The 16418-nt window shown below is 38.2% G+C and overlaps 1 protein-coding gene across 6 annotated transcripts in view; it reads left to right on the top strand.

Moving 5' to 3' along the window:
* The window catches only part of Tex15 (testis expressed 15, meiosis and synapsis associated), a 71703-nt gene that overhangs the window by 32830 nt on the left and 22455 nt on the right, over positions 1 to 16418 (top strand). For all 6 annotated transcript variants that reach the window (XM_042262589.2, XM_006973946.4, XM_015992790.3 and 3 more), the window contains 2 exons: positions 10323 to 10560; positions 16010 to 16156. In XM_042262589.2, the coding sequence (XP_042118523.1) occupies positions 10323 to 10560; positions 16010 to 16156 (385 nt within the window). The remainder of the gene's footprint in view (positions 1 to 10322; positions 10561 to 16009; positions 16157 to 16418) is intronic.

The raw sequence follows: 16418 nt of genomic DNA, 5'->3' as shown, positions 1-16418 counted from the left end.
CATTGAGCCATCTCTGTCACCTCTTATTTTTTAACCTTCAGTTTTGAGAAGCATACATGAGCTCATTTATTAAGCATCACTTTTTAGTTCCCTTATGCTTATAAATGAGAAATAACAAAGTAATCATAAAACAACACTTGTGTCTTGACTCAATTCTTGTGTTTTAAGATAGGATTTCACGAGCCCAGCCTGCCCTCCTACTTACTATTAATAGGGTGGACCCAGGATCATCCTGCCTCTACCTCCACATGTTGACCCAACATTTGCTTTTGTTTTTTGAAGCTCATGATGGTTGTATTAGCTTAAGAGGAAAAACAACAGTGAAGGCAAGCTGTAAACCTCAGCAGTTGCTGAGAGGAGGAAGACACTCCATTTGAGTTAGGACTCCAAGAAAGTAGGCAAGTTCAACAGTAGAGATCAGGAAGCAGCTGCATGGGGTGGAGCTGGTGCTCTTTAGAGAGAGGGAGATGTTTCGGAGTGTCAGGGCAAGCAATCTTAGGCCTTTAGCCGGCTTCCACAGGATCGATGGGAGGAAACGTGAAAGTTAAGCTTTTGTGAGTTGGAACTCAGGAACATGGCAAGCTCAGCAGTGATGGTCTATAAACTCTCTGAAGAGCAGTTGGCACAAAGGTTAACTTTTTTTTTTTATTTGGTTTTTCGAGACAGGGTTTCTCTGTGTAGCTTTGCGCCTTTCCTGGAACTCACTTGGTAGCCCAGGCTGGCCTCGAACTCACAGAGATCCGCCTGGCTCTGCCTCCCGAGTGCTGGGATTAAAGGCGTGCGCCACCACCGCCCGGCACAAAGGTTAACTTTACCACTCTTCTTTCACAGGCTTCTTTGAGACGATTTTCATTTTACAGCCACTTACTTTTGTTTTTTTTTTTAACAATTTATTTAATTTTATATGCATTGGAATGAAGGTATCAGGTGCCCAGAACTGGAGTTATAGAAAGTTGTGAGCTGACATGTGGATGCTGGGAATTGAACCTGGGTCCTCTGGAAGAACAACAGTCAGTCCTCTTAACCACTGAGCCATCTCTCCAGCCCCTGTTTTGTTTTGTTTCTCACACACATAAAAAAAAAATTGAACACTACTCAGTGGTGCAAGATATTTTAAAGCATTTCTAGTGGCAGACAGTTAACGGGATTTATTATGTTCCTAGGTACTTGTCCAGTTAGACAAAAGCTTGTTTCTCACAGAACTTCACATAACTTAGCCCAGTGTGTTAGTTTGTGTGTCATTCCTCTACTAAACTGTGAAGATGGTATCTGTCTTCCTTGTATGTCCATAGTGTAAAACTGAGCGTGGCAACACAGTTGATGCTTAAATGTTAGTTAAATTTACAAAACTCTTTTAAAAATCTGTGATGCTGGGCAGCAACCTAAAGCTTGGAGTCCCAGGTGGAAAGGAAAAATGAATGAAATGCTTAGCAGAACAGAATGATAGCGCGGAAAGATGAAAAGAAAAAGACTAGTAGCCCTGACTGCCTGTCCCTTCATTTCCCAACACCCCTTTTAGAGAAGTCAATAAGTTTATAATCTGTGGTCTTAAATAAAACAAGTGGCTCCAACAAGATGCCAATCTGCATTCTTACGTACATTGTTTGTACTTCTTAGCCATTAAATTAATAAAGATGTGAATATCCTTCATCTATGAATTTGGACACTCATTGGGCATTTGCATACTTTCTGTTCTAAACATAATATTTCATACCTAAAGAGAAATGTGAATAAATTAGTTTATTGACTTAAAAAGTTTTATGATTTTTTTCTTGAGCCTTAAAAATCAAGTTATAATAAACAAGATATCCAGATAAATATGATATAGTAGATTATAATAAAATATAGGTATACAAATCAGGAGTTGATCTAGGAGCCTTAGAGGTGTTTTGTTTGAAAAAGTTTAGAAATTTGAACTGGACTTCTGGGTACAAGAGTTACTGAATTTAATCCTCGTTTGTTCACATGTGTACCAGCTGAGTCCCCCCCCTTTTTAAGAATTTATAAATATCTTAAATCTATATGAAAGTATATCATTTTAAATATTGTCTGTACTCACCTTGATGCTGTGATTAAATTCTTATGTAAATGTTCATTTTTACATTGTTCATCCCATGGTTAATTTCATCTGTTTTATTAAGGATAGGTTCTAAGGGTAGGTAGAATTATAAGAGTTTAGGAAAATGACAGTGAGAAAGATTGACTTGGGAGGCTCTGAGAAAGAAGCCAATCTGATATGAACAAGGAAACACAGTTTTCCTGGTAATGATAGCTCTCTTGGCATGAGACTACTATTTGGATGACCCAGTGCTAAGGGCATTAGGGCAGAAAAATGGGATAAAACCAGTCCTGATAATAATCTTGAGTTACCTAATAAATTACTCCTGATAAAGACCACCTCATAGCTGAGATTATGAAAAGCCATTTTTTTTTAAATATTTATTTATTATGTATACAGCATATATGACTGCAGGCCAGAAGAGGGCATCAGATCTCGTTACAGATGGTTGTGAGCCACCATATGGTTGCTGGGAATTGAACTCAGGACCTCTAGAAGAGCAGTCAGTGCTCTTAACCTCTGAGCCATCTCTCCAGCCCCGAAAAGCCATTTTTAAGACAGTAAATTGTCTATCCTTGAAGTCCCTACAGTCTCTCAACTGAAACTGAATTTTGTACTGGGAAAAATATACCCCAAGTAAGTTATTCCAAAATATGGCTTTGGTTGAGGGAGGATAACAGACACCTCCCCTCTGTTTTTAGATGGGAGGTTGGGGATAACCTGGCTTGGGACACATTCTTGTAGTTACTGGAGAAATTACACAAAAATGTCAGTATGTTTAGTGTTAGGGTTGTTACCTACTTAAATCAAAGATTACTTTTTTGAAATAGTAGAAAATTAAGATTCAAAAAAAATGTTTTCTGATTGTTATATCATCTCCACAGAGTTCAGCTTTGTAAGTTTAATAAAAGGAATTCATCTTTTTCAGAGTTTGTATGAATATAGGTTTAAAAAGAACAATATTTAACCAAGACTTAAGTTTGCGACAAAGCACAGGTCTGTCACCTTTGATATTTCCTAAAGATATTCTTTTCAATATTTCCTTCCTGATGAATAAACTCAAATTTATACAGTAACACGTTTTGCCAGGCATGGTGTTATACACCTCTCTCTAATCCCAGCGCTCAAGAGGCAAAGTCAAGGAAAATCTCTTGTGAGTTCCAGGACAACCTGGACTACAAATTGAGTTCCAAGACAGCCAGGGCTATTGCACAGAGAAAACCTGTCTTGGAAAAAAAAAAATTTAATGGAGATAGAGAGATGACTCATTTGATAGTGTGCTCCCCCCCCCCATGCGCCCCCAACAGAAATATAAAATCAGGGCATGGCAGCACCCTCTTGTTCTCTACACAGATAGTGAAAGATTTTTAATGCAAGAGAAGAAAAAATGCAGCTCCAAATTAAAATCCAGGTAAAGGTCATTATATATTCAATTTTATGTGATGAAAAAGTCTGAGACTTGTTACTAGGAAACAGAAATCCATAGTCTCAACCATTGTCTGAAGTTCTGCTATGGTTACGAGCTTTTGGAATTCTGAGAGCAAGAGATCTGACCTAGTTATTTAGAAAGATATACTTTACAGTGAGGCTCAGTTGACACTGGCCATTGCTGTACCATTCTTCACTTTAAAAAAATGTATTTGTAGTTCTCTGTTTCCCCCACACACACACAGTTGTATTTTGACTGCGGATAATTTAATTCTTAGTAATGTGCTTTTTGAATGGATATAGACTCCATGGATAAGTATTTAGACCTATTGGAAATGAAGGCATATCACACATTTCATGGATATAGAATGAGATGTAGGAAATGGATGGAATTTTTGGATAGTTCTCTGTGTGAACTGAATAGAAAATGGCATTGTGTGATCACTGGAAAGGGTTTGTGTTGAATGTTGTTTATGAGAAGGGGTAGCTAGATGAATAGACTACTTACTACTTTATAATTCTAGATCATCGTATATAACCTGACCCATCTGTTGCCTCACTCCCCTTGCTTTATTATCACACTGATATATAAGTATATTTAAGATAGTTCAGTGAAGATACACTATGAGACTTGCTTGAAAATCCTGGGTTGGTGAAGTATGTTGTCACCTGGTCATTGACACAAAAAGGCATATAGGCCTCATTGTTGCTGGCATACCATAAGAGGCATCTGACATGGTTAAGATGGCATAGGGAAAAGGTTGAAAGGTTAAATTCAGAATCTGTCCATAGTAAAGAGTTTATGGGGTTGGAGAGATGGCTCAGTCTTACTGATCTTAGGGGACCCAGATTGATTCCCAGCACCCACATGGTGGATCACAACTATCCGTAAGTCCAATTCCATGGAACCTGACACCCTCTTCTGGCTTCCATGGACTCCATTTATGCAAGTGGTACACATATATACATATAAGCAAAACACCCATACATGGAAGAATAAAAAATATTTAAAGAAGCTCATAATACCCTCCCAAGACATCCTCAATATGTATGTTACCCTCCTTGGCAAAGTGTTGCTGGTGCAATTGAGTTTGCAGACCTTGAGATGTAGGGTATCCCATTATCTAGGTGGATCAGATTTAATTGCTTGAGTTCTTTTAAAATGGAATATGATAAAAACATAAATCAGAGAGAAAAGATGAAGGGGCTGGGGAAAGACAGAGGAGGTGAGAGGGTCTTAGCCTGCTTTTGCTGACCTTGAAGATGAAGAAAATGGATTATAAGCCAGGGAATGTACAGGTAATTGCTAGAGGCTGGAAAGGCTTTGAATAATGAGCAGGAAGACAGGATGTCATTCTACTAGTACTAGTGAATTCTGCCAACAAGCAAGGGGGATCCTCCTCTAGAATCTCAGAAACAGGCCAGATATTTGATCTTAACCCAGTAAAACCCATGCTGGACCAAATAGCTGCATAACTGCTGTGAGATAAATCTGTGTTTCCTTACATTTCTTGAAGTTTGTTACAGCAACAGTAGAAAACAAAAACCCTGCTTTATCTCACAGGAGTAGCAAGTTTGTTTCTTAAACTGTTGAATCCTAGTCTCTGACTATATATCATGTACAGTTATGCCTCCCAGTTGTGGTTTTGTTTCCACAGCCACCGTGGTCCAAAACTACTGAACTCAAAATTCCAAAATTGTTATTCATAATTTTAACTTTTCATATTGCTGCATCACAGTGAAGTTTGACACTGTACCACATGCATAATCCTGCCTGGAATGTGAATAATTATTTTGCCCAGTATATCCACATGTTATATATCAACCACCCATGGTCAGTTTGTAGCTTTCTCCAATATCAGATCAACTGAAGTATCATAGTGCTTTTCCCCAAAGGGTAGCAGTGATGAAGCTGCTAATTCAGATATACCAGAGAAAAGCCATAAAGTGCTTCCAGGTGGTAAAACTTACAAAACTAAGTTGTGATTAGTGAGGATTCCAGGGTCTATGATACACATCGTATGTCCTTGAATTAGAAACAAGGAAAAGGTTTTGCTGTCACACCTCAGACTACAAACATAATAGCCAGCAAGCATGATTAAGTTCTTAGAGTATTAAATTACAGAGTTCAGTGGTGGTGGTGGGGATCCTCAGTAGTTAGAATACTTGCAGTGCAAGTGTAAGGATTGGAATGTAGTTCCCCAGAAACCTACAATGTGAGGGGCCCATGGTGGCCTGCCTATAATTCTAGCCTGGGAAGGTGGAGATGGGGATCCCCAAAGTAAGATGGCTAGCAAACCTAGCCATGTCATTGAGTTCTGGGTTTGATTGAGAGACCCTAGCAAATGAAGAAGGTAGAAGAGTGATGGAGGACGTGCATACATACCTACACACATGCAAACATGTATGTCTACATACACAGCAACAGTGGGTAAAAATTACAGGATTTGGCACTGTGTGCAGCTTCAGACATCTGAGATTTCTTGGCATATTTCCCAAGACTTAAAGCAGAAATATTGTATTACACTTCAAGCTGGCTAGATGTTAAGTACTTAATCACTAACAGTCTGATGGCAATTGAGTTCCCTGTCAAGCTTTCCAAAGAACCTCATTTCATTTGTTTTCTAACAAACATATAGTATATAATGCTTTTCTTTTCTCCTTTATGCACACCAAGTACCTAAACAGTTCATATATTCTTTCGTTGCTATATTAAGCTATATTTACCTTATAGGCGATAGATAGATAGATAGATAGATAGATAGATAGATAGATAGATACATACATACATACATACATACATACATACATACATACATACATACACATACATACATACATACATACATACATACATACATACAGCGATCATTTATACAGACCAGTTGCTGTCTACCTACTATGTGCAAATTATCTTATGGCATAGGCCTTCACATGAAGGAAGCACTTGCCCCATATTTGGCTTCAGAGATTTTCAAACAATTTTTGGAAAGACATACAAGATACTAATTTTGTTTCTCCTGGCCATTAGTAACTCTATGCAAACTAGCTTCTTTATGGAGTTTTCTAACTTAAGTCTTTTATTACTGTTTTTTACCTAGTAATTAATAATATAGTAGTGAAAAGAAGAAAAAAGAAAGGCCACAGTGACAGGCCTGCAAGCAGGAGTGCTGCAGATTTCAATGCTTGAGTGCCGGGTTGATTTTGAGCTTTTTATTTCAGAGCTTAAAGTATGTTTAAGGATCAGGCTCTGATACATTTGTTCCTTATTAAGATTGCTGCATAAAAACGTGAGAAAAGTTCTCAGAAAGTTATTAACTCTAAATATTTTTTAATTTTGAGTGTGTGTCTGTGTGCTGTGTGTCTACATGCATGTGTAGAAACTGGAGGACAAATTGAGGTATCTTTGTGTCTTGATCTCGGCCTTATTTTTTGAGCCAGTCTCTTATTGAACCTTGTTATTTCAGCTAGAAAAGCAGGCCAGAAAGTCCACATGATGCACCATCTCCCTATCCCTCCAGCATGATTTACAGGCTTGGGACACCATGTCTGCCATTTATGTGTCTGCTGAGGATCTGGACTAAGGTCCTTATACTTGCCTAGGAACACTTCGCCCACTGAGCCATCTCCCCAGTCTCTTGATTTTGTAATACTCAAGATAGATATAACCTTTAGCTTGGAATCTGTGATAGAGCCCTTGGTGAGTGTCCGTTCTTCATATGCTTACCTGAGTATACATTACTATACACACAAAAGTCTGTTCAGACTCACGGCGTCTTTCATCTCCAGAGGAGACATTGAGACTAAAGTCAGAATGGCTTGCAGTGTCCAAAAGACAGAGAGAAAATTGCTCTGTGAATTTTAGGAATTTCAGACAGGAACAGCTTGCCACATTAGTGCTATATTGAGGACTAAAAAGATCAAGTGAAACTCTTTGCTGACCTTGAGAGATTGGAGAATGTAAAGTAAAGGCCAGGAGTGGTGTAAGAAGACCCCTAGGAAGCAGTCATCCAGACACAACAGGACTGATACACAGATGAACTCACAGAGACTGTGACAGTATACACAAGACATGAACAGATTCAAACCAGACAAAACACGGGCAGTCCCAGCACAGAGAAGGAGAAATGAACACAGAGTACCATCCCTAACAAAGGAGCTATTTGAAATTGATACCTGCTGCGAAAGGGGAATTGAGTTTTTCTCCAGTGCAGTGTGATTGGCTATATTGACTGTACTCACTTATCTTAGAGAGAGAGAAAGAGAATATGAAGTTAGGGAGATAGGGAGGACCTGGGAAGATTTGAGAGAGGGGAAAGAATGTAATAAAAAAAATACATGAAAATATTTTAATTAGAAAAAGAAAGATTCCAGAGTGGCCAGTATATCCCTTCCTCCCCCCGGATTTTACAGCACAGTTGCAAAGCCTGTAGCTCTCTTGACTAGTGTCAGTGCTCAGCAGCTGCCATACTCGGTCCTTCTGGTCCTGAGAACACTGGACCACGCATACCCCTTTCCTTTGTCTTCTTCTAAACACCTTAGGACCTTCCTGGTGGAATGCCCTTTGTTCTCTAAGTTCACTCTTCTCTCCTCATAGCACCTAAACGGAACTTTTATTTCTCAGTTCACAAGATTCAGAGCTGGCTACTGTTTGATATTGTGACATTATCTTAGTGTTTGAATAAGAGCCAGCAATAGTTCTAATACCTGATATTTTTGTTAGCATTTTTACAATCTCAAGGCCTAAAATGTTTTCAAATGTAATTCTGAAAGCATTTGATAAAACTGAAGCATACCCATTACCACAGTTGTGAAACTTCAGAGAAAGCTTTCTAAGACTTTGATTAGCCGAGATTTTATTGTTACATATTTTTCAGTCAGTAAAGCTTGAGATTTTTGTTACATATTTTTCAATCAATAAAATACCTTAAAATGATATCATGTTGTCAAGTATGACATATGCCTATAATCCCAGTACTTGGGAGGTTGAGGCAGGAGTTTCAGGAGTTCAAGGCCAACCTGGGCCACAGAAACCCTAACTCAGGAAAGCTAACCAATAATAGCAATAATACTGTAGTGTTTGCAAACAAGATGATTGATTAAAATGATAATTTGGGCCAACGTGGCCAGCAGTGGCACTGTCAAAAACCCTTCCTCTACAACCTGCATTCTGCCTTTATCACTTACAATGCTGTAAGTGATTGTGCTGTGCTCTTGTCCAGGCTTCATTAACTCATTTACAGAGCAGTAGCAGTGTAAATTCTCTATAATTCGTAAGGACGCTAGGATTTTCAGACAGGTGATAAATGGGAATTGGCCTTAATTTAATGTCACTAGTCACATTAGCCACTAAAAAGAGAGGCTGTCCTTTGAAGGTAGATGTTAATCTCTACTAGCTCTGAGAATTGTAGATGGCACCTTCAGTAGAAAGCTGGTGAGTGTCTGCTGTGTATCCGCCTTCATCAGTCACCTCGGCTGATCTTTGGGATAACTGGCTGCAGCTTCTACAGCAGCACTTGGCGTGCCACTTGGCAGTGAATGCTATGGAGACCTCTTCAACATAATGAAGCAGCTTGTGCCAGCTGCAGAACCCCACAGCTCCCTCATCTCAGCCACCACAGTGCTGTAGTAGCAAGCCTTGTTCTCAGCTGGGCATTGATCTAAGGGAGTGTTGTAACTGTTGACCTTCTATACAGACTACTAAGATTTCTCATCAGCAAAGAGTATTTTCCTTACATAGATGAGTATTCACCAGATTATGAGTTTTTTGTTTTTTTTTTTTTCGAGACACGGTTTCTCTGCGTAGCTTTGCGCCTTTCCTGGAGCTCACTTGGTAGCCCAGGCTGGCCTCGAACTCACAGAGATCCACCTGGCTCTGCCTCCTGAGTGCTGGGATTAAAGGCATGCGCCACCACCGCCCAGCTCAGATTATGAGTTTTTAGTGGTCTTTAAGACCAATTCTTTTGTTTTCACAACTGACTAGTACAAGAGACCTTGCTTCATCCCCTTCCAGCTTACAGCATGCATTCCTTGCTGAGGTTAACTTTTCAGGATTTCCATCTAAAGAGAGGTATGTGATTCTTCCCTTAAAGGCCATTGTAAGATTAATTTAAGTAGGCCTGGGAAGGCCTGAGAAATAGAGAGATGGGAGAATGGCCAAGCTGTAGAATATTCAGAATTCATACATATCTATACATACATTAAATATATACATATACACCTATATATGTATATGTATCAAGTACACCATCCTATGTGATATGCTTCACATAGGACACAGATCATCATAGAAGATACAATTAAAGAATGTTTACAATATTGACATAATTGGTAAAATATAAGAGATACAGCAAATAAATATATGCTTCTGAAGTAAAAAGAACACTGAAGGACTTAATTGGTTAAATAATATTGGACTGCCATAAACTGTGGAGGCCAGTAAAATGAAATATACTTTATTATTCCAGCCCTATGACTGTTACTTTGGCTAAAGTATCAGGTAGCTCAGTGCATTTTGGACCTTATTTTTTAAATGTTTATAACAAGAAAAAGTTGTTAGATATTTGAGAACAAAATGTGTAATAGAGCTTAAGATTTTTGTACTGGCTACATTAGAAGAGTTACCAGAATTGTTGTCCATTCAAGCTATCCATAAACCCTGGGCGTGTAATCTTGAACTTGGTCTTCAGATAGTTCTCGGTCCTGACTTAACCATCCTAGTGTAAGTTGGTACCTCTGACTATTGTCAGCACTTTCTGCTTTCTTTGATAGGCTGAAATAGTTTATCTTTTTGAAAATTCTAGATTAACTATGTACATCGTTTATTTTTACTTAGGTCAGAGATGCGTGAGAATGGAAGATATGGCAGAGAACTGGAAGAACATTTCTGCTTCTTAGCACTTCCTCAGAGTGCTATGGTAGAAATCTACCAGAATGGGCCGAGTACCAGAGCATCCACACTGAAGATACTCGGGAATCCTGTTCTTGGAGTTTATATGTTTAGACATGTTGATGTTGCCCTGAGCTACGCTTATAGTCGAAGCACTACTGTAGAAAGTATTATGATTTTTAAGGTAGGTAGTAGCATAAAACAAATACTAAATATAGGAGCAGTTAAAGTCAGCATGGACATAGTTTAAGTTTAAATGATCTTACATAAAATTCCATAAAATAATTCCTTTGTCATCCTTTGGAATTTTCCCTTGGTTCACTCTTTACCTGACTGTGGCACAGAAAGGCAGCACTCCCCATCATTGTCTTCCCAATACATACTTTCCCTGGATTCCTTGACCCTCCTTTGATTTTTATCATACTGTATGGCACCATAGTAGTTTATGTCCTCTGAACAGCTACAGTGTGATTGTAGCATAAGCTAGGTTTATTGAGCCATTTCTGTGTAATATCATTATACTTATGTCCATTATTTTTAACAAATGTGCCATGCTTATATAAAAATGATAATTTTGAACAAAAAATAGAATAAGATCTCAAAACACAAATTTATGTGTGCAAAAGTATTGTTTAGAGTAAAACATAGCCACAGTTGAAGTACCCACTTAGTATACGATAGAATTTTCATATATTCTTTCTCTCAGATATGATATAACCATTATGATTAGATGAGCAATTATTTTTTTAAGTTTGAAGTGTAGCACATGTGTGCCTCCCACAGAGGCCAGAAGAGGGCATTGTATCCTCTTGAACTGGAGTGACAGCTGCATGGAAGCTACCATGTGGATGCTGGGAACTGAACCTGTTCCTCAAGAGCAGCAAATCTTCTAACAAGCCATTTCTCCAGCTTCTACAGAGTATTTTTAAAGGCTTGCAGAAATGCTATACAATCATTTGTTTTAAAATAATATGAGGCAATCATGCCTGTATCCAAACATGTGGAAGATTTGGGCAAGAGGATCTTGAGTTCAAGACACCCCCCCCCCCAGGCTACACTGAGAGTTCAAAGTTGCTTGAACATCCCCAAACTCAGTCTTAGAGAACCAGCGCGCGCACACACACACACACACACACACACACACACACACACACACACACAGTTGGTAATTAACATGATGTTGTAAAATACACAGATTAAGAAGAGTAACTGATCAGGGAGATAACCCAGTGGGGAATTATCATGCTACACAAGCATACAAAACTGACTTTAGATCCCCAACACCCAAGTGAAATGCTAGATGTGACCACGCACACCTTTAATCCCAGAGCTGTGCAGGAAGCAGAGATAGAAGGGTCAGACTTGCTGGCTACAAGCCTAGCCCCAGTTTCAGTGAAAGACCCTATCTCAAAGGAATAAGTCGTCCTCTGGCCTCCTTATATTTCACGTAGTATGTGCGTACAAATACACAAAACCAGAAATATTCTAGGGGTGTGCTCAGTAGTAGAGTGCTTGTCTACTGTGCATGAAGTCCTGGACTGGAGTCCCAACACTGGAAAAAGAAAAACAGAAGCCAAATGGTGGTGGCACACAACCTTTAATCCCAGCACTCAGGAGGCAGAGGCAGGCAGATCTCTGTGAGTTTGAGGCCAGCCTCGTCTGCAGAGTGAGTTCCAAGACCGTCAGAGCTGTGTAGAGAAATTCTGTCTCAAAAAAGAAAAACAAAACAAAAAGAACTAAAAAGATATGCACTCAATTGTCAGTAATAAAATTTGGGGTTAGTAGCATGGTTTAGGATAGAGTATTTTCCTAACGTGTACATCAGTCCCTAGTGCACACGTGTACACAAACACACACATACACACACCAACACCTTGAGTCTTTCTGGCTCTCCAAAATGTGTTTGGAAAATGATATAAATGTGTAAGAATGTTTTAAAATTTTATTATTTCAGTAAAATACAATAAAATGTACTCTTAGCAGTTCTTAAATACAATCCAATAGCTTCAAATATATTCATATTGTCCAATCATCACCATCCATTTCCTCCAGAACTCATTGCATCTTCAAACCAAAATACTATATACATTAAACAGTTAATACCATACCTTCTCCCTCTAGACCTTGAAAGTCAGCATTCTACTTCTGCTTACAGAAGAGTTTAACTATTGTAAACACCTCAAGTGAGTGAAGTCACTAACTCGATCGCATCACTTAGTGTGTGCTACGTGTTCATCCCTCTTGTCAGGTTTTTCTTTTTATAAAATATATGTACCATATTTACATTTTTATTAATCTTGAATATTTAAACTAGTGGTTCTATAACAGATATACAAATATTTCTTAAAGACCCTTTGGGGCTGGGGAATGCCTCAGTCATTAACATGTTGGCAAGTATGAGGAATTGAGTTTGGATCCCCAGTATGCATGTAAAAGAGAAATGTAGAATATCACACATAATGCAGGCTCTGGGGAAATGGAGGATAACAGGAGGATTCCTTGGGCTTGCTGGGACAGCCAGTCTAACCAAATAAGTGAGCTCCAGATTCAGTGAGAGACCCTGCTCTAAACATAGGGTGGATATTGATTGAGGAAGACATCCGTAATGTGTGCATGCGTGCGCACACACGAACACAAACACAGGTGTGCATATATACTTACCCCACACAAAAAAATCCTGTATTTAAATTTCTTTATTATATTTACTATACCTGTAGTAGTCAGAGGACACCTTGTGAGGATCAGTTATCTCCTTCCACCCTGTGGATCCTATGGAGGCTGTTAGACTTGCCACCAAGCACTTTTACTTGATGGGCCATCTCACTGATCCTTAAGTTTTTTTGTAATATACCCAGACGTGCTATTTCTGGATCAAATGGTAATTCTGATTTATTTAATTTTGAGGAATTACCACATACTGTTTTACTAACAGCATTGGAATGATTTAACTGGCAAGCAATTGAGACCAAGCATAAAACCTTGAACAATTTTATGGTCAAACTAATTCTGAGGAATTGAAAATTAGCTGATTAGAGAGATGATACAGTAGAACAGACAAGGTAGATAAAACACTAAGACCCCAAACCTTGTGCACAGTTTCCTACCAACAGTGCTTAAAGGGTCCAGTTCTTTACATTCTCACCAACATTTCTTTTAATTCTGGCTTCAAGGAATGACGTAGAGAAATTGTTGAGTGAGAAAGGTTGAAAAGTGATGTGACTCTGGCCGCACAAGACGGCTTTACCTTTGTTCATGCAGCTTGATATAAGACTGGCACTGGTCCTCCTGATAAGACTGCCTCTGAAAATAGTAGGCAGAATGTCTCTATCTTGAAACAGTGGGTGTTCCACACCTTGACCTTTTTGCCAAGAATTGGTGTATTCCTAGATACAGATTTTAAGTCAGAGGTATGCATTTTAACAGGTTCTGGTGTGCCATGCCTGGTTGTCCTGAGAGAGGGACACCATTGGTAGTTATCTCCCTCTGGAGTGTGTGTGTGTGTGTATACCAGCATCTTTTCTCACACCCTTGGAAAACCCATGTGTGAGAGCCTTATAAGGCCTCTCCTAGGCTAATAAATCTTGATGTGATTATTCCTGAGTTGAGATTTTGTCATGTATGTAGTTTGATTGTTTATATTTAGCGAATTGCCTATTGGTAATTCATGCTATTTCCTCGAGGGTTTTTTTTCCCTGTTTATTTGCTCAATTTGTGAACAGTACCTGTAGACTAACGCAGGTTAGTCTAGTTTTTAACATTTGTGTTGTTATTTTTAATCTTTATTGTAGAATAATTTTCAATTTAGAGAAAGGTTCCACACACAACAGGGAGTTTCTGTGAGCAGTACATCCAGACTTGCCTGTTCTTATCAGAAAGTTATAAACTACAGCAAATTGGTCAGAACTGAGAACCAAGAGTGGTGTGGAGCTGTTGGCTAAGGCACAGCTTTTAGTCATTTTTGCCAGGTTTATTAAGTTATTTTCAGCTCCAGGATCCTATCTAAGATACCAGTGTTGAGTAACTATTATTTTGAGGTTTGGATGAATGGAATTAGCCTATTGAAAACAATAGTAATGTTACATCAAGTTTGAGTATGAACTAAAAAAAAAAAAACATTTCTTTTTATACATGGGTCTTAGTCTATAATGTATGCATGTATGAATATATAAACATCTGTAAGTGTGAGTACAGAATAACAATTAGAAAAGACACTGAAAAAGGATACCATTGGGTGATGAGGAAGAACTGGATGCAGGCAAAAGGACATGTGAGTCATGAAGAGGATATAAAGCTAATTGTTTTCCTAAGTTTCAACTGTGGTGGTTTATTTTGTTTTTTGGGGTTTTTTTTTTTTTGGTTGTTGCTGTTTTGGTGTGTGTGTGTGTGTGTGTGTGTGTGTGTGTGTGTGTGTGTGTGTGTTTGTGTTTGCATAAAACTGTAAAAGACTGAAAGTGTAAGCCATGTTCTGTGACTTCAGAATGGCTGATCTAGGTTCACTGAGATATAGAATTTGCATCTGGGCTAGTGTGTATTTGAGTAGCTACTTTAATCTATCTGTAATATTTTTACTTGAGTCATTACAGTAAAGTTTTATTTTTAAAAAAATTTAATTACAGAGTTTATATAAAGTGTCTACTTTTTGTGATATTCTTTGTACTTCCAGCTCACCTTTCTCCACTCATTCATGAGTTAGACATTTAGAATTGTATACTTACTTGGTTTACAGTGTGCAGAAGCCTTAAACAATTACATAGTAAACTCGGCATGGTTTTGGTGTTCAGTTCTTGGCTACTGTTCTTCAAAAAGACTTTGTTTTTTGTTTGCTTGTGTTTCTTCCATGATATTTCACACTGTTTTTAATACTTAAATGTTTAACTTGTAACCGGGCGGTGGTGGCGCACACCTTTAATCCCAGCACTCGGGAGGCAGAGCCAGGCAGATCTCTGTGAGTTCAAGGCCAGCCTGGGCTACCGAGTGAGTTCCAGGAAAGGGGCAAAGCTACACAGAGAAACCCTGTCTTGAAATAACAAAAAAAAAAAAAAAAAAAAAAAAAAAGGTTAACTTGTGTAATATACTTTTGTTTATGCATTTTCAGAGGAATTTAATTTTTTCAGTTGTCTTTTTTGTTGAATTATCTGTCTCATTTTGCTCGAATTACACACCATATTTTGGACCTGGTGATACACACCTGTCATCCTAGCACTTGGAAGGTAGAGACAGGAAAGTTATCACAAGTTTGAGTCTAGCCTTGTCTACATAGCATATTTCAGGCTAACCAGAGCTTTACAATGAGGCTATCTCAAAAACCCAAAGCACAAAAACAATTGTATAATCTTTTACTGTCTACAATTACATCACCTGGTCTCTCTCACCATTCTCTCTTTCTAGTTCCAACATTCATATAGTCTTTCATACATACTTTCACAGTAAATTCACTTCTAAAGGTAGATTTTCTGAAATTTGTATTAGAAGTAACTCATCTTAGAGCTTAATTTGGGAAATAAGAGGTATATATAATTACCATGTTAAAATATCACATTTTTTCAAGGGCATGGACTAACAGTTTTATTAATACATCACTATTATAAGCTTGAAGCTTTAAAAGTATTTGGGTGTTGTCTTTTGTTTTTTAGGTTCTCTTTGGGAAAGTAAAGAAAATTCAACCTTGTATGGATAAAAACAAAGTTTCTCTGGATCCTTCTCCTAACTTTGATTGCCACATGTCAAGAAATATGCCTTCTCTGAAAGATACCATTGAGCTACAAGCCTACAATTCAATGGTATGTTAATGCTAGCATTCATTTGATGACTTAAAAGACACATATTTAGTTCAGAAACTATGTTAGGTGCTGTAGACTTAATCCCTAAGTCTTTTGAACAAGGCTTCTCAACGGCATAACTACAATCATTTATATTTCAGAGTCGCTGAAAGTAAATTTTAAATATTTTGCCATTAAAAAACAGGTGATGGTGAATCAGGTGATAGGCACTTTAAGGTAACTTGATTAATAACTCTGTTCTGATATATATCAGAATATTACA

Source organism: Peromyscus maniculatus, chromosome 17, assembly GCF_049852395.1.
Source record: "Peromyscus maniculatus bairdii isolate BWxNUB_F1_BW_parent chromosome 17, HU_Pman_BW_mat_3.1, whole genome shotgun sequence".
Taxonomy (NCBI): Eukaryota; Metazoa; Chordata; class Mammalia; order Rodentia; family Cricetidae; genus Peromyscus; species Peromyscus maniculatus.
This window is presented reverse-complemented; position numbering and strand designations above follow the sequence as displayed.